The sequence below is a fragment of the Columba livia genome, chromosome 15 (assembly GCF_036013475.1).
Source record: "Columba livia isolate bColLiv1 breed racing homer chromosome 15, bColLiv1.pat.W.v2, whole genome shotgun sequence".
Classification (NCBI taxonomy): domain Eukaryota; kingdom Metazoa; phylum Chordata; class Aves; order Columbiformes; family Columbidae; genus Columba; species Columba livia.
The window spans coordinates 7,212,916-7,238,064 of record NC_088616.1 but is presented as its reverse complement, the minus strand read 5'-3'; the positions used below and the strand labels follow the sequence as shown (position 1 = coordinate 7,238,064).

Below are 25,149 nucleotides of genomic sequence, written 5' to 3'. Positions count from 1 at the left end.
TTCCTCCAGTGCTTAGCACTACTCTGCCCCCAACCCTAGTCCTCCTTCCTCATCCTCAGCTTCCCTGGGGGCAGATCTGCTGTGGGTTTGGACCAGGAGAAGAAAAGATGTACACAGAGTTCAGGGTCTGTTATTTATTTACATAAAAACACTGACTAGTGCCACAGTTCCATCTCTGAGCAAACAGCAGCTGCCTGTGCTGGCAAGGCTGTGTTTGCAGACCGAGAGACCCCTCCCCTGCTTTGCTCTGAGGGGGCTGCATGCTCCAGTGGCCCTGGCTGCCAGGGGCTGGGGACAGGGCAGGGACTGGGATGCAGAAATGGGTCCCAGATCCCCTTGCCCTTGTCTGTCATAGTGCTGCTGGCAGCTCCTGTCTGTGCCTGCTTGCCCCCTTCTTTTTGCCCCATAGCAAGTGAGCTAAAAATAAACCCCTACACCCACATGCAACAAAGAATCCCACAGGGTGCAGCCGTGGTGGGGGCAGGACGGGTGCTGCAGCGTGGGCGCCCACATACCCGCTGGGGACACGGCTCTGCAGTGGGCAGGCATGGGTCTGCTCCAGAGCTGTGGTCTGGTAACAAATGCCTCTAATCTACAGCGCTGGGCAGGCAGCAACATGCTGGATGCATTTTTGCCCAGTTTGCCAGGTGGGCGAGGAACTGCCAGGGGCTTTTCTTCCCTGCCAGAGCCACAGCAGAGGCTGGAGGAGGCGCATGCAGCGGGAGCAGCTGCGGTGCTGCTCTGGCAGGACGGAGGTGCTGATGAAGGTGAAGGTGCATGCCCAGGACAAGGCAGCTGCTATTTCCCCCCATGCCTTGAAGGTGGCTTTGCCTGGCTCCCGTTGGGAAGGCTGCGTGCTGACCTGGCTGGAGAGGCCCCTCAACCACACTGAAACCTGCCACCCGTGGCACAGCCCTCCCTGTCTCCTTGACACTGATCCCCTTCCTAGCAGGGTCTGTGCTGCTCCCCCCACTGTGTGTGCTGTGGGGTGCTCAGGTTCCCCCCCACCCCCTGCCTGTGGCAGCTCCCTCTTCTGGGGGCAGCATGTCCCTCCAGCCAGACACTGCGGGGCAGTGAGGGGTGGGCACCACCACCACCACCACCTGCTGCTCTTTCCTGGGTTGCTGCAGGCAAGAGCAGCCTTGCTAGTGCTCTGGAGCATAAGGGGGGGGGTGCATAATTGTGTGCGCCCCCCCACCTCATTCCTGCATGCTGCAGGGCAGCCCCACACACAGCATCTAGGGCCTGGGCCCTCCTCCGCTGTGCACCCATTGCCAGCATCACAAATCCAACCTTTTACAGTGAGGACCAGAGCTGGGGAAAGTGGTCACAGCTCTGAGTGGGAGGGAGCAGGGACACATGTACACACTGCCGGAGAGTTAAGCGAAGGAGTGTTGCACACGCATAGACTAGGACGGCAGCAGGAGAGAGGCCGGTGTCATTCCAGCGGCTCAGGCTCCAAGGGTGCTGTTAGCACATGCGCTTGTACGTGTAGATATAGGCCTTGCAGTTGGGACATGTGTGTGTCACGTCCTTGAAGTCATCGAACAGGCAGGGGATCAGGCAGCAGCAGAGATCACACCTGGAGCACAGGAAGAAGCAGTGTGGTAAGCTGGGGGGCAGAGCCTGCAGGCCAGGGGGCTAGGGGTGCAGGGGCACACATGGGGTTTGCTCTGGGGCAAGAGCAGTGAGTACCTGCCTCTGGGAGCCAGCCATGCCCACCTGTCACTGTGAAGGGCAGCACAGAGCCCCCTGCCCCTTGGGGATGTGCTGCCAATGATCAGTGCTTCGTTAGTCAGCAGTGACCTACCTCACATGGGGAAGGGACAGCCTGGGGGACACACACAGGTGATGAGGCCTGACCTGCCCCTCACTGCTGGGCAGGGACAGGTTCCCGTCCCCTCCCGCCGGCCCCGGAACTGCCAGCCCTTGGCTGCAGGGAGAGACCACGGCTCCCAGCAGCACCATGGGTTCTGGGCCAGGGCATGCCCTGTTCTACAACAGGCATGTGGAGGTAGCCCCTGCCATGCCCAACAGCTTGGCTAAGACCACCAGCATCAGGCCCACCAGGACCAGGGCTGAGCAACCACCATCACCACAGAGCTTCTGGGGAGCAGGGAGGGCCCAGCTCTGCTCACTTGCACCTACCCCACGAAGCAGCAGAGGAAGCCAAGAAGGAAGCTCATGAGCCCGATCTCATAGGTGATCTTGGTGGTGATGGCTTGCTGGCAGTGGGGACACACCGTCTGCACAGGGGCACCCTGGAAGATCTCGCCCTGCAGCACTGTCACCGTGGTGGCAGCCCCCGATGGGACAAGCACTGTCGCCGTGTGGCCGCCAGGAGATGGGTAGTGGCCCGGGGTGGGGTAGTAGCCCATGTGGGGGTGAGGGCCTGGGGGTGGGTAATAACCTGCTGGGAATGAGAAACATACACAGGTGGATCTCTCCGTATCCTCGGGGGAAGGCACGTCCTGCTGCCATACTCCCCTCTCCCCCCACAGCCACACCACCACCTTGTGTACGGACTTGGGGCCAACCCTGCTGCTGGCACTGGGCCCCCTCCCCCCAAGGAGCCTCATACCACAAGCCCCAAATGTCAGCACCTACCCCCCATTGTGTCACCCCATGCCCCGGGGCACATCTACTTCTGGGGGGGGTCCTTGCCTATCACCACCCTGATGTCACGCAGCCCCTCGTGGTACTCACCAGGTGGCACGTAGGGCCCAGCACTGTCTGTGGGCATGTGGGGGGGCACGAACCCCGGCTGCGAGGGTGGCTCGTATGGGGGAGGCCCAAACTCAGGAGGAGGGATGGGAACCCCCTGGGGCTGTCCCACAATGGGGGTGACGCCATCTGAAAGGAAACACAGAGTCAGCTGCCAGGGCAGGAGGCAGCAGAGCCGATGGGGAGAAGCTGGCTTGGCTGAGAGGTCGGGGGGTTGGCCCCGGCAGGGAAGGGGGATATGACGTGGTGGGGGGCACCCCCCCGCCAAGCCTCATCCTCTGGGCCACAGCAAGCTCAGATTCACTACACGTTACCCACAGCAGTGAGCAGGGCCAGGCCTTGAGCAGAGAGTGCTTTCTGCTCTCTTCCTCCCTTCCCCGGGCCCTCCTGCCTCCCCAGCGGGCAATATGGTGACACCAGAGAGCTGCGAGGAGAGGCCATAGCCAGGGCGCTCCCCGGGAAACCACGCTAGCCTGGCTCCTGCCCGCTCGGCAACGTCACCCCGACACCCCAGAGCAGTACCTGCTGCGGGGGGTGGACCGTGCTTCTCTTCTATCAGTGGTGCCGAGGGGCCTCCCGGGTAGGGTGGCGGAGGGTCGTTGGACATGGCTCGGGGTGACCCTGCAAGGACAGAAGCCTTTAGAAGAGACGCCAGCCTTTGACTGCACACAGGCACCCATGCGGAGCTGCGCAGTGCTTGGGGAAAGAGGTGTCAGGTAACAGAAGGGTTGGGGGCTCGCACCACCACCGCGCTGGCCTCAGTCCCCACCCTGGGGCAGGAAAAAGGCCACAGGCCCAAAGTTGGACAGGCTTTGACCCAGGCAGCCAACCCAAGGTGCAACGTCTTCCCACCAGCTCCGCAGGGTTCCCCTGTGAAACCCACACACGGTACAGAGCAGGTCCTCGCCGCGGCTCCCAGCCGCACAGCCCGTGTGCCGGGGCAGTACTGGGCTGGAAGCTGCTCCGCCACGCGCCTCAGCTGCAGCGTTACGGGACCAAAGATGGGGAAGAGCTGCCCACATCCCCAGCTCTACCGGGCAGAGGGACAGGCAATGCTGTGCCCCGAGGGGAAGGCAGGACCCCTGAGCCTGAAAAACAAACGCTGTGGTGGAAAGTGCAAACCCAGAGATCATCCCTAAATACTCTGATCAAGTGAGTTAAGGTAAGACCATCTTTAACAGCTGGAGATATTATTTTACCTGGGGTCAAACTTACCTGTCCTCTTGCTTGCAGCGAGGAGCTCAGAGGCGTTGACAGAGCTGAGAAAAACAATTCTGAGCAGTGTAGGCTGGAAGCTGGCTTACCCCTCTGAATCTGTGTGAGAGGAAAGAGCAGGAGAGTTACAGTGATGGAGAAGAGCCACTGCTACAGCGCTGCCTTGGCTACTGCGCCAAACCCCCTCCCAGTGCAGGCATGGGGAGATGGCTCTGGGCAGGAACCTCCCCACGCGTGTCCCCTCAATGACAAGCACGGGGCTGCGTGTCCTCTGCACACGGAGAAGCCTCACCGACACGGTCCAAACACCAGGGAAGTGCAACGGCATCAAGAAACCTGATTTCCCTGTTTACTCTGGCTCAGTTATATCTGGTATGACGTGACTAAATTGGCAAATATAAACGAGAGGCTGTTCACCCAGTGCTTGGGAAGGCTGCCATCAGGCATGGGACACAGTGACATTGCTGTCAGAGCCCAGGGAGCAGTGCTAGGAGCTCTCCTTGGGCTCAGCGCAGCTCCCCGAACCCCTCATCCTTCATCCCCGCAGGGCCAGGAGCAAACATGACCCTGCTTGTCTCGTTCCCCTTGGTCTCCTGCTCTTCTTGAGGCAGGTCAGCCTGCTGCGAGGACGGTGCTTTCTCAGCCAGTCCCCCTCCAGTAGCCCACAAGTGAGCAGGAAAAACGCAACCAGGCTACAAGCAGCCTGCAAAAATCCCATATACATAACCAGGGCAGCTCTGGACTCAAAGAAAAGGCCACGGCAGGTGCTGCTGCCCCATTACCCCCCCAGGCAGGCGGCAAGGCTGCCCCGCAGCCCTGGCGAGGCATAAACCCCCTGCTCAGCCGCAGAGAGCTCAGACTGAGGGGTGCTGGAGTGGGGCGGAGCGGGGCAGCACCCACTGGGGTCCCTGCGCGGGGAGGACGGGCAGTGAGGCTCCCTCCAGCCCCAGCGATAGACAACCTGCCCAGGGCAGCCCAACCTGCACAAGCCTCTGTGGGCAGTGAGCGTTGCCCCAGCGCTGCCTGCGCTGCAGGGGGCACGGCCACCTCCACCTGCTGGGCCACAGGAAGCCAAGGCCTCGGCAAACACAGGGAGGAAGACCCATCCCTCCCTGACCTGCTTGGCTTCACTTTATTCGACTCCTGTTTTTCCAGCTCATACTCCCAGCCTCTGAGCAGCCTCCTGCAAGGTGGCAGGGAATCTAATCAGGTCACAAGTCTGCAGAGGAGCAACATTACCCCACCGTTACCCCACCATTACCCTTTGCTGATGGCGGAGCAGCATGCTGACCCCCCAGGAGATGAGGAAAGCCTGGGCTGGCACAGGCTCTCGCCAAGATGTGTGTATTTATTAACTAATATTTCTCCCCAGAGGTGCTAAGTGGTATGTTGCAGACACACAGCTTCAAAGTGTAACACAAGGGCGGTTGGGCGTCACCTTACTCTTGCTTTTCTCTCCAATTTCCTCCTCTAGAGCCAGGGAGGAGAGCCAGCCCGTGCAGCGGGTGCGGCAGGGCTGCCCCACACAGAACACCTCCAGGCAGAGGAAAGCACCCGAAGTGCTGCGCACTGCAGAGCTGCCCTCCTCCTTCAGTGACCTACAATGCTACTAATTGGGCCGTGGTCTCTTTAGCTTTGCTGGTGATGTAAAGAAAAGGAGGACTTACTCTTTCGAAAGTCGACAACCAACCCACCCTGCACACCCAGGAGCACCTTCCTGTCCCTGCACAGCTCCCGGATGAGCCCAACTGGAGCACCCCCAAATCCTTACCTGGGGACACTGGCCTGCCAGGGAGCTTTCCTTGCCCTGGCGGCTCAGCTGAGCCCACGGCTTTGCTAATGTAACAGATCTCCTCCTGCTACCACTCAGATGCTGCCTTCCTATAATATAACATCTTTCCTCACTCACCGCATCACAGAACCATAGAATACTTTGGGTAGGAAGGGACCTCCAAAGCTCCCCCAGTGCCCCCCCTGCCATGAGCAGGGACATCTTCACCAGCTCAGGCTGCTCAGAGCCCCGTCCAGCCTGGCCTGGGATGTCTCCAGGGATGGTTCATCCACCACCTCTCTGGGCAACCTGGGCCAGTGTTTTACCATCCTCATTGTAAAAAATTCCTTCATGTCTAGCCTCAATCTCCCCTTTTAGTTTGAAACCATCACCCCTTGTCCTGTCACAACAGGCCCTGCTAAAATGTCTGTCCCCATCCAAGCAGCTGGTGAGAAAACTCAGGAGACAAGGAGACCAAGAGGCAATCCCATCACATGGCACCAGCCGCTCCAGAAACACCCGTCAGGTGAACCCCCAGCCCCAGCCTCAGCCTGCAATTCATCCGGGCACCCTGCCCAGCAGAAGGCAGCCGCGAGGGTGAGGGCCCTGGGACAAGGGGAGCTGCAGGGCTGCAGAGCTGTTCTGCTCGTGCTTGGCAGACTCAGTCACTCTTAATGCAATATTCTGCTCATGAAAAGAGATCCGTAAAGAGCAAAATGTTGGCTGTGTGCCTTTCCCAGGAGGAAAATAAAGCCTGTTGCTTTTAAGCTTCTTAAGACAAAAGAAAACAGCTTCTAAGAAGCACAAAACCCACTGCAGCCCGTTTCCAGCAGAGAGCTCGGTGGGGAGCAGGCACAAGGCTTCCCCTCCGCGCTGGACTGGAGCTCCCCCGGAACATCGCTCAGCGCCCTGGCACACCCTGCACTATTCCCTCTCGAAAGCAACAGGGCCAAAGCAAAGTAACCCAGGTCCTCCCCCTGCAGGGCAGGGCACAGCGCAGCCCTGCTCGCACCCTGCAAAGAGCCCGATTCCCAGCGCAGCAGAGCCCGGGGCGTGATCCGACAGGGAGCCCTTCTGGGCTGAAGGAGGTTGGTGGGATCTGGGCACAGGCAGGTGAGCTGGGACAATCCCGCCTTTAAATAGAAATGCAGAGGTTTTTTTGCACCAAAACCACAGCAGTATTTTGCATCAAAACATGATCCCCAGAATCATGTAAAAAGGATTGTTGCTGCTTGTCATTTCTGGTTTTACCCACCAGCTTTTGGCAAAGCCATATGACTTGGCTCCGTCTGGCGAAACAGAAACAAGATTTCTCCTGCCCACGGCACTGGTACGAAGAAACCAAGTTGGATCCCGGTGGCAGCTCATGGCAGGACTCGATGGCACAAAGAGCCCTGTGTGGCAGCCCCCGGCCCGCTGCGCTTTGCCCCAGGACCTCCAGCTACCCACACCAGCACAACGAGCTGTTCTGCCAGCACCCTGCAGAGCTGTCCCATGGTAACCACGCTGGTCTGTGAAAGTAAACCACCAGTGCATTTCTGTGCCATGAAAACATCGCAGATCAAACTAGCTGCTCTCACACAGAAATAAACGTTTCCGAAGACTGCGGAAATTGCATCCACACTAGAGCTTACTGGAATAACCATGCCCACAGACCAGCTGAATGCTTAGGGGAAAAATAAGCACTTCACAAAAATCTAGGCGAAGTTTACCAGGCTTAAGTTCAAGATCAGACGGAATCACCAGTGCCTAGTGCAGCATCACACAGGCTCGCTGCACAAAGTTTGGGATTCAAACACGGCAAGAGGAAAGGTCTGCACACCAGACCTGCTCTCCAAATAGGTCCGGCATCAAAATCAGCTGAAGCGTGGCACGTAGTGGGACCAGGAACCAGGGAACATCATGACAGGCCCTAGCTGAATATACACTAACATGCCATAAAAGCTCACTCACCAGCTCAATGCATTGAACAGATAATGCCACAACGGGGGCAGTCACAGATAACTCCTGCGCTACTGGGACACCCAAAGATTTGGCCTGCTAACACCACTCTTCCCAGGCAGCAGCTTCAGGCCGCTTCTTCCCAGACAAAAATCACCAAGGGTGAGACAAAACTGAGAAGGACGGAGCAGATCGCTGGCAAGTCTAACTCACGTGCAAAGCCCGGCAGCGCGGCGCTGGCCTGTGCAGCTCCCAGTCAGCCCCGCGGCGCAGCCCAGACCCACTCCCACGAGCAGAAACACGGCCCCCGGAGTCCTTGCTGCTCTGGCACTTGATAAGTGGAGACTCACGGTGATTCAGCTTCGTTCTGCCAACGTGAGCAGCAGCCCCAGCCACCGAGGCAGGAAGCAGTGTTTGTTCATACCCATCCACGTTCAGTGGTGCCAGCACTTCAAAAGCTGCTGATTTTGGAGCTATTCCTCCACAAAAAATAACTTCCAGTATTTAGAAAAGGAAAAAACATGCTAACGTTAAATTAATAAATAAAAGGATACGACCACTTCCAGCTTTGTTGCACATCAAACAGACACAAATTTCAGCTTCCAAGCTTTTGTAAAATACCTCTTTAAAAGCAAAGTGGGGAGGTCCGAGGAAGCTGGGCTTCCTCACCAACATCAGCCTTGTTAAGAAGGAACAGCATGGTGGTCAACACCACCCCAGCTTTCCTGGCACTGGGAAAGTTACCTGTGTGCCACAGCCTCTGCCTGCTCCAGAAACAGGGGAATACCGAGACGAGGAAGGCAGACAAGTATGCTAGGTATGAGCACAAAAGGCAGGTCAGATGCTGGCAAAATGTCACTTGACCGAAAGCCTTTAAAAGGGGCAGCAAGAAAAGACTGAACCGAGCAGGGTTAGACGAGAGGTGGACAGAGCCATACCCTGATCGTGGTGACCGCAGCCGCCCTCCCTCCACCGCAGCATTTCCGAGCAGCACCTGCACAGCCCAGCCTGGCCCTGCCCGCAGCACGTTGTGTGTGTCACCCCGCGCCACAGAGCGCTCAGGGACGCTGAGACCCCACACACAGTTCAGGGGATGTGGCTCCACTCCCGCTGCTCCTGAAAGCACCACACACAATCTACAGCAGACAGCTCTCACCTTCGAAAGGAAAGATAGCAAAAATCGCTGCTGAAAAAGCAGTATTGGTGGTTAATTCTGCATAGTTTTTATGTGGAACAACAACAACAAAATATATGTTTTCCCTGTGAGTGAGCCAAACTTCCCCCTCAGCCTTGCCTCTTCCCATGCGCATTTGCTGCCTCCAGCCTGCAAACCATCTCCCAGAGCCAGAAGGGAAGGAATAAACAACAGACAATGCTGCAGTCTCCTTTAGAAAGCAGATATCCTGGCAATCCTTGACCAGGCGGCATGTACCCCCTCCTTCACCCCACCATTAACCCCAGCATCACTCCCTCAACTCATCCTCCTGGTCCAGACAGCAAGACAGGGCAGGCCTACAACACAAACCCAAGTGAAGGTCCGTTCTTTCTCTGAGCGACTCAGCTGCGTTTCCCCAAACACAAGCCCTGCGCTTCCAGCAGCGCTGCCAGGAGCACAAACCCGCCGTGCAGAAGCAGCCCGGCTGCTCGCACGGCACCAGATTTCTTCCACACTTCTGCAGTCGACTTCAGCAGCAGAAAACTGCTACTTCCAGGAGGGTCAGGCTCTTCCTTTGGTGCGGGGACAGAGAGTTCTGCTGGCAAACCACAACAGAAGGAGCCCTTATAACACAAAGTACTGCCAGAGGAGAAGGCTATTCACCATTCAGTCCTGCTACGTCAGACAGCCAAAGCTCCCCGCTCTGCTCTATAGTGTGCATATCTCTGGAGGAGCATCCCCATTGCATTTACCTTGAGACCTCGGACACGTCATTTGACCTTCTGTGTGCCACCGTACCCCAGCATGCAAATCAACTAAGAGCAGAATCCTCGCTGGAAGCCAGGTGCTGTGATTAAAGCAAGATTTCTCACGGCATTAAATCCAAAGAACAATCAGATAATCTCCACGACGATGCCCAGGCTCGGCTTTCCTCAGGCAGAGATTCAAATTACTGCTTCACGCAGCTCCTCTGTACAGATATCAGGAAAAGTGGACACAAAATCCCCATGCTTAAGACAAGGATGGTTTATCCGCAGCACCCACAAAGGGTTACACGCGGGAGGAGCGCTTCTCAGGACCTGCTGCCGCCTCCGGGACTCTGTCCAGTGCTATTCGCCTCCAGATGGGCTGACCAAGTGCTTGCTGGCTCTCCACACCAGGGCTGCAGAAACAGCATTGCCAGGACCCAGTTAACCCAAATATTTAAAGAAAAACCAGCCGAAATGAAAACACAGAACTGGGGTAGCTCTTTGCTCTCTGCGGCAGCCTCCCAATCCACAGCACACGGCCGTGGGAAGCATCACATGCCTGCAGAGTTCCCTGTGCTGGCGGGGACATTGGACAAGAGCCAAGAGGGGGCTGCAAGGAGCCTGTGAGATACCAGCGAGGAGAGGCCCCCGCACCTCAAGACGGCGCCCCAGCCCTCAGGCAGGCAGGGGCGCTGGGAAAGGCTCAGGTGTGCACAGAGCACTCTGGACCTCCAGGCAACTGACCTCAACTCTCACAAGTCAGTTTTCTGAACGCAGAGCAAGCACGGAGCACGCTGCAGCCAGGCTGCCCCACCGGCTGCTGCTGGCCCTGGAAAACACGCTCCTCCCACTCCAGAGGTGCTTTCTGTTCACACGTTACCAGCTGGTGAACTGGCCTCATGAGAGAAGACACATGACAATACGTCAGGTGTTTTCATGGATGCAAAGAGGTGATTTAAAATAAACGTTAAAGACAAACCTGAGCTCCTCTGCAGCTTAGAAATGTGCTCCAGAGACTTAGATAAGAAAGGGATGGTGCCGCAAGTCAAATCTCTGGGGAACCAAAGAGCTTTTCTGTGAGACTTTCATTTAAGTTCACAAACAGTCCAAGCTAATGCTTGATAACATCCATGGGAAAGCACTCAGCAATAGCAGCAGCTGTTGCCTTGGGTTCTGTGCGTCTACTTAATTTTTCCCTTGAGAGGATAAACACTGCATTATATCCTCCATTTGATATCTAGTTAATAAGATTAATAACATAACTTGCAATAATCTATAGCAAGTAAAACCAAGATCTACTACAACAATAGTGTTTTAAGACAACACCAAGCTCAACTCTGCCGTAAGGGTAGTTGTTCATTTAAACAACAAAAAAAAGCAAGGACAAGTTAAGAAGCAGGCAAAGGCAGAATGATCCCTGTGAGTCCCTCCCAGCCCCTGCACCTGGGGTTTCAGAGACGTTTCCCCATGCCCACCCTCCCTCCTTTACATCCCACCAGCTCACTCAGTGTGGCCACAGACGGTCGTGGCAAGTTCTGCTCTTTGGTCACCTACATGTCGAAGCATCTCCTGCTGTCCCACTCCACTGCCTGCCCGTTTCAATGGCACCTCCCAGGACAAGATGAATACGGGATAATTACCCACTGAATCTCGCATTTTTTCATTACTCCTTCATGCTATAGATTTTTTTGAGAAAAAGTCAAATAACACAGCTACATCATTGCTGAATCGAACTGATGAGAAGTGTGACTTCCATTAAATAACACAGTAAGCTCCAAGGGAGGAGCAAATTAGAGTCATAGAAGATCAGCAGTTTTGTGGAGATGCAGCCGCATTTCAGTTTCAGAATTAATCAGAGCCCAAGAGCCTATTCAGAATTCCTTTGCACATTTTGCAACACAATGGAATAATTTGCAATACATTGGTGGTGATTCTGGCTCCATTTTCCTTCCAAGTGATGCACAAAACATGTCACAGTACTGATGTTTTTTTTACCTGAGGCATGGCACCAATTTGCTGTAGGGCAGACTCCAGCCTCCAACAGCGTTAGCATTTTCTGTCCTCTCAGACACCCCTACCTTGGCACCAGAGAAGCTGCTGACACTCAGATTTAACAGGTACAGTGTCACCTTGCTTTTTTTTTTCCCCTGAGGACGGGTGAGAGGTGCTCTATGTCACTCCATTACTTTAAGGCCACAGCTCACTCTTTGCAAAGCAGCATGGTTTGGGGTTAAGCAGGAGTGTGGCTCCAAGTTCCAAGATCCCTCCCAAGTCCTACTGCCAACAAGGAGGATCCATGCACATCCAGAGATGTGCGCTGAAGGAATTCCTCTGTGCTGAGGTGACTCATGTTATCGCACTCACCTTGCTCCCACAGTGTGAGCAGACCTTCCCGTTCCCACGCCATGACACCTCAAGGGGTGGCCCAGGCCACTGCTAGGATGGGGCTCGCTCGTCCAGGGCAGTTTGGCAGGAGGAGGGCTCCCTGCACTCCCCTGCTCCCGAACCCAACTCATCAATTGACAATGTCCCAGCTTGCAGAGGGGGAAACCCCCTGAGTGAACCAACAGCCACTGCGTGTACCCAGCACTGGGCCACCCCCAGCACCGTGGCAGCCCAGAGGGAACACTGGGACACACTTCAGAGCCATATGCAGCTCCTGACGGTCCCATTCCTCCCTCCAGTTCCAGCCAGACTGGGCAAGTCTGCACTGACTTCCCGGTCAAGAGAAGTCGTTTTTACTCCAAAGCATTTCATGAGTTTGGTTTCAGTTTGCAGCACCGAGTTCCTGCCAGCTCCTTCCTCACCCCTTCCCCAAAACTCAATTACTATATGCTGAACAAAGCTACGTAATGAGCCACTACACATCTGTCCCTCAGATCACGGCAAAAGCTGCTTCCCCATGAGCCTAATTTGCCAATGCTGCTGCTCGTGGCAGTGCACAGCAGTCCTGCCAGTGGAGACGAGACGTGCAGAGCCCCATCGTTAGCCTGCGTCGCTTAAATGTCAGCAGATCTGACATGAACATTGAGCAAAATACAAATCAGCTAGCCAAGCTGAGCAAGATCTTCAATCCGGCACACAGAGCTGTATTCCCTTTGAAAAGAAGGATGAAGGAAAAGAGATTATGTCCTCATACCTGTCCCATGTGTGGGACATCACCTGCATACAAGCCACACCAACTCCAGAAGCAGGGACACAGCAAGCAGAAGACCTCCTGCTGAAAATCTAGACACAGCAGCTGGATTCAAAGAATCCCTAATATGCACCTCCTCAAGTCCCTGCTCTAAGAGTTTCTAAACCCCTTCTCTGCTTCTCTGTCAAGGCACCACCTCGCTGCTTTACTGCTAAATCAAAAGCATCCCTTATCAGAGGGTTTCAAACAGTCCTAAGGCTGGGTCACTGCTCTGACAGCAGGGGATGAGAATGGTGAAAATTCAGTAACACCAAGATGCCCTCAGGGCTGCTCTGGAGATTTCAGGACTGATATCCTCTCCTGAGCCTGATGAAGATAGAGCAGATCCCGCAACCACAGCACTAAACGAGGTAGGAACTATTTTCTCTCATCAGAAGAGCCAGCAGCCAGCTCAAACCCGAGCTCCCACCACACTAACGCATCCTGAATTGTGGCACCCAAGAGGGAGCCTGAATGGCTAAAACAACACCTGCAGCTCAAAGCCATGAACTTCGGGGGAACCGCCATTCCCAAACAGAGGTACGTTCCAATGACATCTCTGTGGAAGACCTACAACAAGCCCAGGGGAAGAGCTGATATTTCATAGCAGTGGAAACAGTCTCTAGACCCAGCTTCACTCTTTTAATCAGCTATTTACCCAGTGGTCAGTTAAAAACCCAAGCCCAAAATGGATGGAAATCATTCACAACTGCCTTCCTCCACTCCGTGTTCCAGGCTTTGTCCAACGCCCCCCTTCTGCTACATTCTAAGTGACTGGGATCCCCAAGGACCTCAAAAGCATCCCAGGTTGGAGAGTCACTAGAGCAGGTGTACAGCATTGGCTTTAGTCCATTATTTCCTCCCAAAATGAACCCCAGGGGTTCCTCACTCCATCTTAAAAGGGTGGCTTGCTTCTTATTTGGGGAAATAATCAATAAAATTCAATGGGCTGATTTTCATTCATCACCAGGCAGAAATCTAATCTCAAGTTAGCAGTGCTACCCTGAACACAGCTATCACATCTATCCCTCAAGTTATCTGCTGTGGGTACAATCATGCGTGGACTTCAGAGCTGCAGTGAGCAGGGCTGCCTACATCATGACAACTAATTTATTCTCAGAAAGGCTAATTTAATCTGGCAGTGAATGTTCCCAAAGCCTCCTCACACAGAAAAGCTTTTATCTTGGTTGGCTTAACAACAACATAGCATATCCAAAAACGTGGAGGGATGCTAAAGAAGAACACTACCCTTGTGTTTTGAATCCTCTAGTACTGTTGTCTGAAAAATTCTTCTTGGTAACCACAGATGTTAAGAAAACATGGAGTTCCTCTTTTTGTTTTAAAAGCCAACTGTATTTTCAAGGTAAAATACACTACTACTCAGCCTACTTTTCCCTCACATGCAACTGTGTCTTGACAGAAAGATCTGTGCTCTTAATAAAACTAACCCCCAGCAAAGACTGTTTTGTATTAGACACCACGCTCACTTCCAACCGCGTATCTGCATAGCACGAGTGGCGGGCAGCACGCCTGGCCCGGGGCGCACTGCCTGCCACGGGAAGGTGACTTTCCCCTCCACGTGCTACAGAGGAATACACGTCAGAAGAAATTCCAAAGCCTTCCGTGTTAAGCAGCTGTGTAACTGCATCACGAAGCATTTCAGAGAGAGCATCCTCCAGATTTCCAGCCTCTGCTACCTGGGGCAGGGGGGGATAATAACTAATTGAGGGATCAGAAAGCTTTTTTTCATTGTTTTTCAATCCTAGTTCCTATTTTCTCCTTACTTGTGAAAGCATGTACAGAGGCAGCATCCAAAGTCATGCTTTGCCATCTGAACCTCAGCTCTGCAATGAGAGTCACCGTGTCACCCGTGCCATACGGACACGGCGTGAAGAAGTAGTCCTGACCTGGAGCCAGCCCTTGCAAGGCAGAGCACTGAGAGCCAAGCACAGCCCCTTGGAATTAGAGGGGCTACAACAACGTTTTTTAAAGTGTTACTGTAGACATAGCCATACCAGTCTAATCCTCCACACTCTTAGGAGTGTCACCACCATCCTGCTGGAAAAGGAAAGCTGGTGCTGTACAAGGATCACACCCTGGATCATGCCTGAGAGGGCTCCTGTGGTACAAGGGCAACAACATGCCCCAGACGGTGTCCAACAATGTAGGACAATTCAGCAATTTGGGAACAAGGAAAAAAAATGAAGAAAGCAGAACATTAAGACAGGACAGAAGAAAAAAAAACAAACCACGCAAACCAGAAAACTAAACAACACAACACTCCCGTTGTTCCTGTCTGTCAGGAACCACTGTCCCAAGAATAGCCTATTCAGAAACCAGGAAACTCAGAGAGCGGCAGGGAAGGGCTGAGTCATGGCCATTTAAAAAAAAAGTACAACAAAATAACCCAAAAGGGCAGGAGAGAAAACACGGACAGCAGCTGTTCTGGGTCTTGGAGATATGAGCAAGACAATCCAGAACACATTAGCCAGTCTTTATTTTTAAAAGCTCTGCAAACACATGGTAGTGCCATAAAAAGCCGTCGACCCTCCCTCTGCTCCTGGGAGGCAAATTTAGCTCAGGCTGCACCAGGCAAAGTTGGTGCTTCCCAGCACCCACCTCTCGATGCAACACCCACTCGGCGGTGCGCCAGGACACAAACTGCTCCCCATCTATGGCCTGATCTTCGCCTTTTTTGTGCCTCTACAGCATTAGCATCCCAATATCACAAAGACTTACAGGCTGGACAAATGCTTTGCAGAAGGGACAGCGCAGCGCATCTCAGGGATGCTCCTAGCAGAGATGGGGAGCCATCTCTCCTACCTGCACTGGAAGTGCAACACGGACAGGTTCCCTACAACTCTCTGCGAACGCCCGAGCAGAAGACAAGTGCTCCCACCTTGCAGGCAGCCTCAGCGCTGCCCGTCCAGCCCCCAGCAAGGCCAGGCTACAGTTAAGTTTTGCTCAAGTCTTCCCACGTGACAATCTTTGTCTCATGACCTAAATGAAATCAATTTTACAATAAATCTCCCTGGGACAATAATCTTATTCATCCACCCATAATCTAAAAGCTTATATCTGCAGTCCAGCTGTGGGGCTCTGGGAGGAAGCACAAAGGGATTTCTGAGCAATGAGGGCTTATTTTTAATACAGCACCTCGGCTAACCCTCCCAATCTAGGGAGGCGGTTGTATCTTTTCAATCAAATAACTGCGCTTCAAAACATGTTTTGGGGAAAAACCCTCCAATTCATTTTATCTCACACTGTGAAGTACTGTCAGATTAACAATGCAAAGGTAAGAAGTGGGCAGACCCTCCGAGCCCATCCCTGCTGTCTCCAAAGCCTGAAAAACGTGTCCTCACGTGTAACGGCACCTCAACTGCCACATCTTGTCTTGGTAAAAGATTCAAATGTTGAATGACATAAGTCAGGGCTTCCTTTGTACCAATATGTGCAGCAGATACCATTTTGGCTCAGATCTGCAGTGAGGCGGGAAGCCTGTGGTGCCTCCACACACAGCCCAACGGCAGGAGAGGGCAAGGCTCTGTGCTTGGCCTTTCTACATCTGCAAAGTCCTTTTAGCCTGAGAGTGGGCTGGGTTTTCTTGTGTGGGGTTTTGTTTAGTTTTTGGTGTTTTTTTTTTTCTTGTTTTGTTTGGTTCGGGGGTTTTGTTTGGTTAGTTTTGCTTTATTGTTTGGTTTTGGTTTTGTGTTTTTGTTTTCTTGTTCAGGGAGCCAGTATAAACCATGGTCAGAGCTCAGAGCCTAACTCACCCCTCTGCATGGTGGAAGAGCCTCTCCTCTCCCTTCAGCCCACGCAGGTCCCCAGCTCTCCCGCTGCCCGTCCCACGCAGGGCAGGGGAAGGTGCCCTCCCCAGAAGGCAGCTCCCACAGCCCTAACCTCTTCCCCGGCCTGGGACTTGCTGGGATAACTCCAACACCCTCGCATGTAGACCCAGCCTTGGCACCAACTCCCAAAATCAGAGCTCAAGGAAACAGGCCCAAAGCAAACAAGCTCCCAAGGTTCAACTTGTAAGTAAATTTCTTTTTCCTTGTGACCGCACAATGCAGCGAGTAAATAAAGATGAAATACAGCTAGAGCACGGAATGTGCGTGTACCACGGTGAGATGTAATGGATGGAATTTGTGATTGTAAGTTGAAGTGCAAGACGAAACTGTGTGTGGACTTAAAGCTAGAACACTCCTTCCAAAAACACATCTTCCAAAACTGTTAATAGGTAATCAGCATCTTAGGGCAAGGTAGTGACAATTTTCTTTCTAAATGCAGGAACTGGATATCAAAGGTTTGGGCAAACACACAGCAGGGAATGTCAACCTGCACACTGGTTCAGGACAAAGAGATCACTGTCTCAGCACAAATGCTTTATCTTAAACTTTCTTAATCTACAAGATAATTGGGTATTATTCCATTTTCTTATGTATAAAAGAGGTAAATGAAACATAACTATTACTAATGCAGAGTTGCTTTACTCATCACCGTAAGAGAAAAATATATTACTTAATTTGCACAGAAAGCCCCAGCTCATTTCTTTATTCTCTAAAGATCTCGGGTTTCATCATGCTAAGAGGTACAAAGTTGAACACACACACACACACACACACACACACACAGCCAGCAGCTGTTCTTCACAATTCCTAAGACGCAAATTACATTGCCATCTTCTGAGGTTGTTTCTTCTCTTCTCTTACTCTAAATTCAAGCCTGCTAAGAGAGTTCAGACTAACGATAACTGCTGCTCACACAGCAGACAGCCAGCATGACGCAGCTTCCTTCCCACCCCCATCCTCTACCCGGATCCACAACCAGCACAGGCCTGCTGTATTCTCTGGGCTCTCAAACAGCCCACAAACACAACAAATTTTAGATTGAAGCTACGAGGCAGCTCTGAATGAATGAGCCCAAAGCAAATTGTAACAGCAGCCAAGAGCCTCCCTGAGTATTTCACGTCAGAAGTAAAAATTGCGCTTGCCCTGCCTCAGAGGCCTTATACTGTCGAGAAAATGGACTGTGGTTTCCTATGGCATCTGTTCCAATTGCGTTCCTTTGGATCAGAGAAGGAGATACGTCCTCTGCAGAGCATGCAAAGATCTGACGCTGCTTATGAAAATCGCGCTGCTTCTCTCCAGCAGATACCAAGATGCCAATCGGGAACAACAGGAAAACAGCAAGGTGAGTATCACACCCCAGGGCAGAAGCTGCTCGTCGTGTTTTTGAAGGTAAAAAAAAAATGTACATACATGTTTTTGTCTGCAAACTTGTGTGCTCAGGTGCCTTGCTCTGAAATCTTCAGGAGAGTCAATTGGTTTCAAGCTAGAGCACTTTGCCTGCATAATTGTTGTAAAATCAGGTCCTCGAAGCAAAACCAACCAAACACCTTCAATTATTACAGAACAACTGAAGCTCCCACTACGAACCATCGCTTGTACTGTATTGGGGAGAAGGGAAGAGTACTGTACAACTAAAATCTTTCCTTTCAGAACACCACTGACTGCTGCTAAGAACCATGAGGCATACCAGCATCTATCTGTTGTTTTCCAAGTCTCCTGTCCTCCCTGTTTTCAGCAGCTTTACACAGATCAGTCTGGGAGAACACCTCATCGCAGTTTGATGAGAAGTTAGCAAACCTGTCCACAAGCTCCAAGGTATATTCAGTCCTGCTGCCTTCATTATTAATATCTATATTATGAAAATACTATTTCCTCCTTGTCTCATCTGGCAGCCATCAATCTTTGCTTCAGCTTGGTGCAAAGCTGAGTCAATGTGAGTCTGCACACAGAAAAACTACCCCGGGACTGAGGGTACACCCAGCACAGGTACAGGCAATACCAGCAGAAGTGGCGCGCAGCTCTCATGCAGCCCCTGTGAGAAATGCTACTAAAAAGAGTTTTAAGAACTTAGCTTCTACCAATTTAGAATACTCTCTCCTGATTAATGCCATTATAAGAAATCAAACACAGGGCTTTACGGTGGTACCACAAACTAACATAGGACACCTAATTTCATACTTCTCTTTAACCATAAGCAAAAAAACTGTCTTAGAGCAGATAGCCGAAGTCTGTGTATCTCCTTCCAAAACCACCCATCCTCATACTGGAAGATCACTTACTTCATAAACACTTGTATTTAAAGGATGTGGTTGATCTCATACATTCACATCTGAAAGGGAAAAAAATATGATCTTTTACCTTCATCCCTTCTTTCGCTATGTTAGTAACACTGGCAATGGGAAGACTTCTGCAGATGACAACAGTGTGCCAAGGTCCCAAAAGCCCCTGAAGCACACTCGGTATGGGTGGTGCGGACAGGCCGTAGTTTGGCCCCTAGCTGAATGCCCTTCAGAGCTGATTGTGCTTCACCCAGAAGGAAAGCAGTCAGCTCTGCATCGCTGAGTGATTTCCCATGCACAGAAGGCAAGGCTGATTAGGGAGTGAGCTTCAAAAACATGCACACAAACCAAAACAAGGTGCTGACGGAGACACCCTGCCTCCTTTCATAACAGCAGCTGAGACAGAGCTCCAGGCAGAACAGAAACACCAGGAACTGAATTTCAGGTGCAGGACCTGTTGAAGGAACACAACAAGAAACTCAGCATGGTCTTCCATCTTCTTATGAAGGGCTCAGGTTCTGAAAAAGGAGCTCCCTCTCTGTTAACTACCCCAGTCACAGTTTAGCAAGATCTTTAGGTACTGAGCATATGAACATGCACATCCCCTCTCCCAGCACAGCCCTGAGCAGACACAGCCACCACTGCCCCACCTGTGGGTCCATACAACAGCTGGGGAGGACTGAGCACCTTTGCTCCACTTGGCATCACTCAGGGGACATCTGGGGACATTGCTCCCTCACCCTGCCCTTGTTACAGTCTCGTCCCCAACTTGTGCTCAAGCCACACCACTAGACAGCCTGAAGTCATTGCCCCCCTGCCTCCAAGGAGGAACTCCCACCTCGCATAACGCCCAAGGAGAACAGAGCAAGTACAACACTAAATGCTTCCAGGAATTTCTTAGGGCACATGAACATCGCTACAGCATTTAGCCAGAAAAGCCTTTGGGAAAGGGAAGTTTTCAGCCTGTGCTTTCCACACTGACCCGAGTTTGTTTGGTTCCTAAAAATGAATGAATGACACACCACGGTTATGTATTATGCTACAGAACACTCGAGTTTCCCTGATTGCCTCCTCCAGTCACACACTCAGGAAAGCAGAAGGACCCTGCTAAAATGAAAGCCCCATTTCCAGCACATTGGTTGAAAGGGAACAAAAGGCAAGTGTCTTGCATATTCACAAAGCATTTCTCAGCAAGTTTTACATATAGCCCCAAACCACTATAATTATCATCTAAACCATTTCTACTTAAAATCATTGTCCCTGACCTAGTCTACCACCTGATATTTTAGGCTCAGCCTGGAACGTGAAAACTGCCAGTCCCCTCACCAGTTCTCACACGTGCAAGAAGACCAACTCTGAACAACTTCTCCAGCGACACCTTGGGCCAAAGGGCACACGCCTACTATGCTTGCAGGGACTCGGAAAAGTTTAACCTTGAGCGTGACTCCTGCAGACAATCCAGAGGATGCCAACATGGCAGTGTCCATCCCAGCCTGCCTGTTCCCGCTCTCCTGCACGGCCCTGGAGCAATTCCTGTGGTTCCAAGCCCCATTCCTCCGTTTAGCAGCAACCACAACCCCCTGTGCTCTTCATAAAGCAATTGAATGTTGCCTTAACAGCTCCTACCCTTTTGCCTCTCCAGTCCCCTTGGGAGGGAGAACCAAGATCTCACTGTTCTAATGGCTAAAGACCCCCCAGCTAACATTTATTAATGGGTATTTGTTGTTGTGCTGCACTATCCATTAGCCAAATGAGCTCTCCTCCTTTCACTGGGTTCATGCTGCCAATGTGTTGATGGCCAATATCATCTCCATCGTCACAATTTCTCTTCCCACTTCTCAAGAGCTCAGGGCTCGTTCTGCCTTCTCATTCACCATCACCGAACGGGCAGTTCCAGCCCAAGCTAATCTCTCCTGAGTGGAGATGACTGGAAACACAGACATTCGTACCCAGGCCGGGTTCCCTCCTCTCCCAGGGATCTGAAAGCTCATGGTTCATATTTGCCCTTCTCACGGCCGTGTCCTGCTGGTAGCTCCCAGCCGTCCTCTCCGCAAGCTGGCACCACCTCGGCCGGGCTGAAGCGCTCGCCTTACAGTGGAAAGTCTCTTCTCTCCCCAAGCACACGACCTCACTTTCCATGCGATTAAATTTCATCCCGCGCCCGCGGCTCCAGCCCATCAGCACACCCGATCCTTCCGTCCCGGCCCTTCCCTGCACTGCTGAGGGTACAAAGCCGAAACTCTGGAATATTTTAATAACACCCTGCGGCATTTCGTGGCCACTGCGGCCCCCGCTGAGGGCCGGCCCGACACCCGGGCTGCCCCGGCCCACTGTCACCCCTGTCCCTACCTCTTCTCCGCGGAACGCGCCGCCGCAGCACCGCTCCCGCCGCGGCGGAGCACAGAGGCTTTCCCTCGCCTGGAGGAGCGAGGTCCTTCCTCGCAGCGTCACCGGGGTTTTGTTTTCATCCCTCGTTCTCTTACCGGCGGTGGATGGTGCTGCACTCCTGCGCTTCCCCCGCGCTGTGTCCCCACGCCTCCCCCCGGCCCCGCTGCCAGCAGACCGCTGCGGCCTTCCCGGGGCTGGGGAGGCACCGGCCCCGCCGAGCCGCACTGTCCGCCGAGCCGCACTCTCCCCCGCCCGGGCCCACCGCTCCCGGGGCTCAGCCGAGCCCTTTGCCCGTCCCCCGCCGCGGCCTCGTGGGGCAGCACCTACCGGCTGCGGCTCCCGGCGGCGGCTCCGGCACCTGCCGGCTGCGGGGCGGGGCGGGGCGGGGCCGCGGCCTCCTGCGCGCTGCGGGCCGCGTCCGGCCGGGGCCTGTTTCCCAGCCGGGCCGCAGCAGGCTGGGCCTGAGCCCGCTTCCCTCCCGGGCTGCTCCAGGGAAGGGGCTGAGGAAGAACCCCGGGGCCATCTCCGGGTAACGTCCCCTGTGACCTCAGTCCAGTCCCCCCCGCCCGGGGAATATCACCCAGCCGGTGGACATGGCGTTCGGCACGGCCGGCGGCGGCAGCCCCCAGGTCGGCGGCCTCCTGGAGCAGCTCCACCCGCAGGAGGCCGGGGGCAGGAGCGGGGTCTGTGCAGCTCTCTGCGGCCCTGGGCAGCGCCCTGCTCGGTGCGGCGTCCTGCCCTGCAGAGCGTCCTGCTCTACAGTGGCTTGTCCTCCAGAAGCACCGAGTCGTGCGTGGGGTCCTGGCTCACGGCACACACTGACCTGCAGCACGCACTGCTCTGAGTGGCTCCTGCCCCATCTTGTACCCTGCGCGGTGTCCCACCTGACACAGCGTCCTGCCGCACACGGTGTCCAGCCCTGTGTAGTGTCCTGCCCTAGAAAGTGACACACCCGTGTCATGTCATGCCATTGCCATGACATCTGTTCCCCGGGGACCAGGGAGCCCGGTGAAGCATGGTGGCACATTTCTGGCTCCACTGGCCCCAGCTCCACTTAGGACTAATTAAAGAGCAATATTTAACACAGCCACTGGCCACAGGTGGTTTTGGTCACTTCTCACCTGCATCTGAGGCTCCACCAGTACTTGCTCTGAGATTTAGGTCTGTTGGGTCCCATCCTGCCCTGGCAAGGGTCCTCCTGCTGTGCCTGGGGTGTCTGTGGGCTGGCGCATCAGTGGGGACAGCAGCATTCCCACTGCTCTGCTCCTCTCCCTCTCCTCTCCTCTTTCCTGTAGCATGGCAAGTGGCTGAGCTGTGGGTGACAGCAGTGCTGCTGTCCCCAGGCCAAGGCAGGATCCTGCAGGAGATGTTGCCACAGCACAAGTTCAAGTTATTTGGCTGTTCAAGTTTAGACTCTGAGTGGGAAATGCAACACATAACATCAGAGCCATCTTCCTCACTAGAGCCACACGTGGCAGTGCAAGGATGAGTTATAGTGACCTTGTGCCTGGCTGTTCTGTCCATAGGCAGCATGGGGATGGCCCACAGCAAACCCAACTTCTTCATCCTTTGGGAGACCTGGCATCCCCGAGCCAGTCCCATCTCACATGTTGTGACCTCGGCTTTGAGCACAACCACAGAGCAAAGGGAAAAGACAGTAGCATTTTGCCAGGTCAAGGAAACTGGAGCTGAGACACTTGTCCTCTTCAAGTGTCTTCTATTTCAATTTTGGGGAGTTCTGTGGGCATGGCCATGAGCCAGCCAGATGTGGCCAATACTGTGGAAGCTCTGTTGGGTTCCAGAGACAGCCTCGAACCCAGACCTTCAATGTGCACCACTTAACCTCCTTTGACCCCATGCCCCCACAGCCCATGGAGACCCAGCATCACTGACTAAACCCATGTTCCTCACATCATGGACATACGCTCACCACCATCTGCTCCCTGAAAAACACTGCTGAGGGCTTTCAGGAGGAGCTGCAGCTCCTGAAGGACAGTTTTCAGAAGGTGCATGCATGAAGCCAGACCACTTGCTGGAGTGCTCTTGGCAGTGGTTGGGCTCCCCAGGGACCTGTATGGGTCACCAGATGAAACAGGGTGACAGGGATGAGATCTTGAGCTCAGGTACTTTCCCAACCCAAGACTGAGCTGGGAGATGTGGGATCTGCCCTGGAGCGCAGAGGTTTTGGGTAGACACTGCCTGCAGCCACAGAACCCAGCCCTGACCTGAGCTGGGTGCTGGCCGATTCCCGCCTGTCCCTGCAGATGCTGATCCCCACTGTCCCCAACCCCTGGGGGTACTGAACCCTCTGATGCCTCTGTTTAACTCTGATCTGGAGGAGCTGCAAGAGCAGTCGGTGTGGCAGGACAGCATGGCCACCTCCTGCAGAACATCCTGGACCAAATGGTGAGTGGAGGGAGCCCTGGCAGAGGGCCTAGGAGTGGTTGTCTGCAGCACTGTGCACAGAGGCACTCAGCACCCACCCCCAGGACTGTCCCCAAGTTGTCTAAGGTCAGGCTTTGGCAAATCCTTATGGAAAATACATTCAAACCTCCCAAGGACTGCCCTGGCTGTGGTGACCTGCCTGGGCAAGCATCTGGCCCTATGAGGCTCTTCTGGCAGGGTCCATGTCACCTTACCAGCCACTGGAGCAGGGACATCTATCCTTGGGTGTCCTAGTGGGCTGCTCTGGTCCCTCTTGCAATGCCAGGAGAGCATCATCACCCTGGGACATGGCAATGTACACACAGGGCTGGATTATACCCTCTAGATTTTGAAGCCCCAGGCGACCTGCAGGGTTGGGTATGCTGCTGGGAGTGGTGGCAAGGTTTGGCATTGCCCTCCCCATCCCAGGGGCTGCCCAGGCCCTCTGCTCCTGGAGCAGGACAGGAGGGCTGATTTCTCTCCTAGTCATGGGCAGAGGTGTGTTAGAAGCTGAGCTCCTTCCCTCGGCACTGTGCTGGAATTCTCTCTGTGGAATGCCCGGTGGTGAGGTGCGTGCAGCCTCCCAGGTGCCAGGCTCCCTTGCTGGGGGCAATGCCCCTTGGCTCCAGGACATCACAAGAATCTTCTCTCTTCCCAAAACCTTGGGCACTATTTCATTTCAGAAGCTCTCCAGGCAGGAGCTCAGCCCCAAGCCCTCACTGGAGCCAGCCCATGAGCTCCTGTGCAGGCTGAGCTGGCTGCTGGCACAGCATGAAGCCATGGGGACCTGAGAGCCAGCTCCAGCAGCACAGTGAGGAGCAACAACCCCACCATGCCAGGTCACCATGCCAGGCTGTGCCACTGAACCTTTGCCAGGATGAGTGGATGGTGGGGCTGCACTCAGCCATCCCATCTGGGTCTCCAAGCTGCTGCAGCTCCCCGTCCCTCTGCCTCACTCCCAGCCATGCTGGCATGGATGTGTTCACTGCCCTCTGTGGCACTACTGGGTGCCCCACTGCTGCCCATGCCCAGGACTGGGGAGTCTCCACAGCCATAAAGCCACCTAGGTTTGGGAGAGCACCATGCTGGGGGCCTGCAGGAGCTAGCACTGCCTGGAGCAAAGCTTTGGTGTCTGTTTTCAGCTGACTTGGGAACCTTGGAGAACACGGCTGCCTGGCTGGAGAAAGTGCTGGGCGAGGCAAGGCAGCTGAAGGATGGAGGAGAGAAGGTGCCTGGCTAGCTGGGCCTCAGGGGGCTGTCCAGGGCTCTGGGGGCTGCAAACCCCCATGCCCACTGACAGCAGAACTCCACGCTGGCTTTGACATACCAAGGCACCATAGCTGGGACAGGAGGCCCATGGCCCCAGCTTGTTCCAGATGCCACCAGCTCGGCCCAGTCCACCTCACTGGGGCAGGATGGAGCCACACAGATCTAACACAACACTGCACAGGAGGCTCAAGAGAGCAGCACAAGCTCCAG

At 54.0% G+C, this 25,149-nt stretch overlaps 1 protein-coding gene across 13 annotated transcripts; it reads right to left on the bottom strand.

Moving 5' to 3' along the window:
* Positions 1 to 119: 119 nt before the first annotated feature.
* On the bottom strand, positions 120 to 22,123 carry CDIP1 (cell death inducing p53 target 1). 13 transcript variants are annotated; one of them, XM_065030856.1, is made up of 7 exons: positions 21,208 to 21,348; positions 19,207 to 19,312; positions 3,940 to 4,038; positions 3,247 to 3,345; positions 2,707 to 2,853; positions 2,149 to 2,413; positions 120 to 1,582 (listed from the first exon to the last, which is right to left on the bottom strand). In XM_065030856.1, the coding sequence occupies exons 4-7, from the start codon at positions 3,329 to 3,331 to the stop codon at positions 1,471 to 1,473; spliced, it is 609 nt and encodes a 202-aa protein (XP_064886928.1). In that variant the 5' UTR covers positions 3,332 to 3,345; positions 3,940 to 4,038; positions 19,207 to 19,312; positions 21,208 to 21,348; the 3' UTR covers positions 120 to 1,470. The 13 variants fall into 13 exon arrangements, with proteins under 13 accessions (XP_064886928.1, XP_064886935.1, XP_064886930.1 ...); XM_065030863.1 differs by lacking the exon at positions 21,208 to 21,348 and adding an exon at positions 18,859 to 18,908 and having other exon boundaries at positions 2,149 to 2,410; positions 19,207 to 19,307; XM_065030858.1 differs by lacking the exons at positions 19,207 to 19,312; positions 21,208 to 21,348 and adding an exon at positions 22,070 to 22,123.
* Positions 22,124 to 25,149: the final 3,026 nt, after the last annotated feature.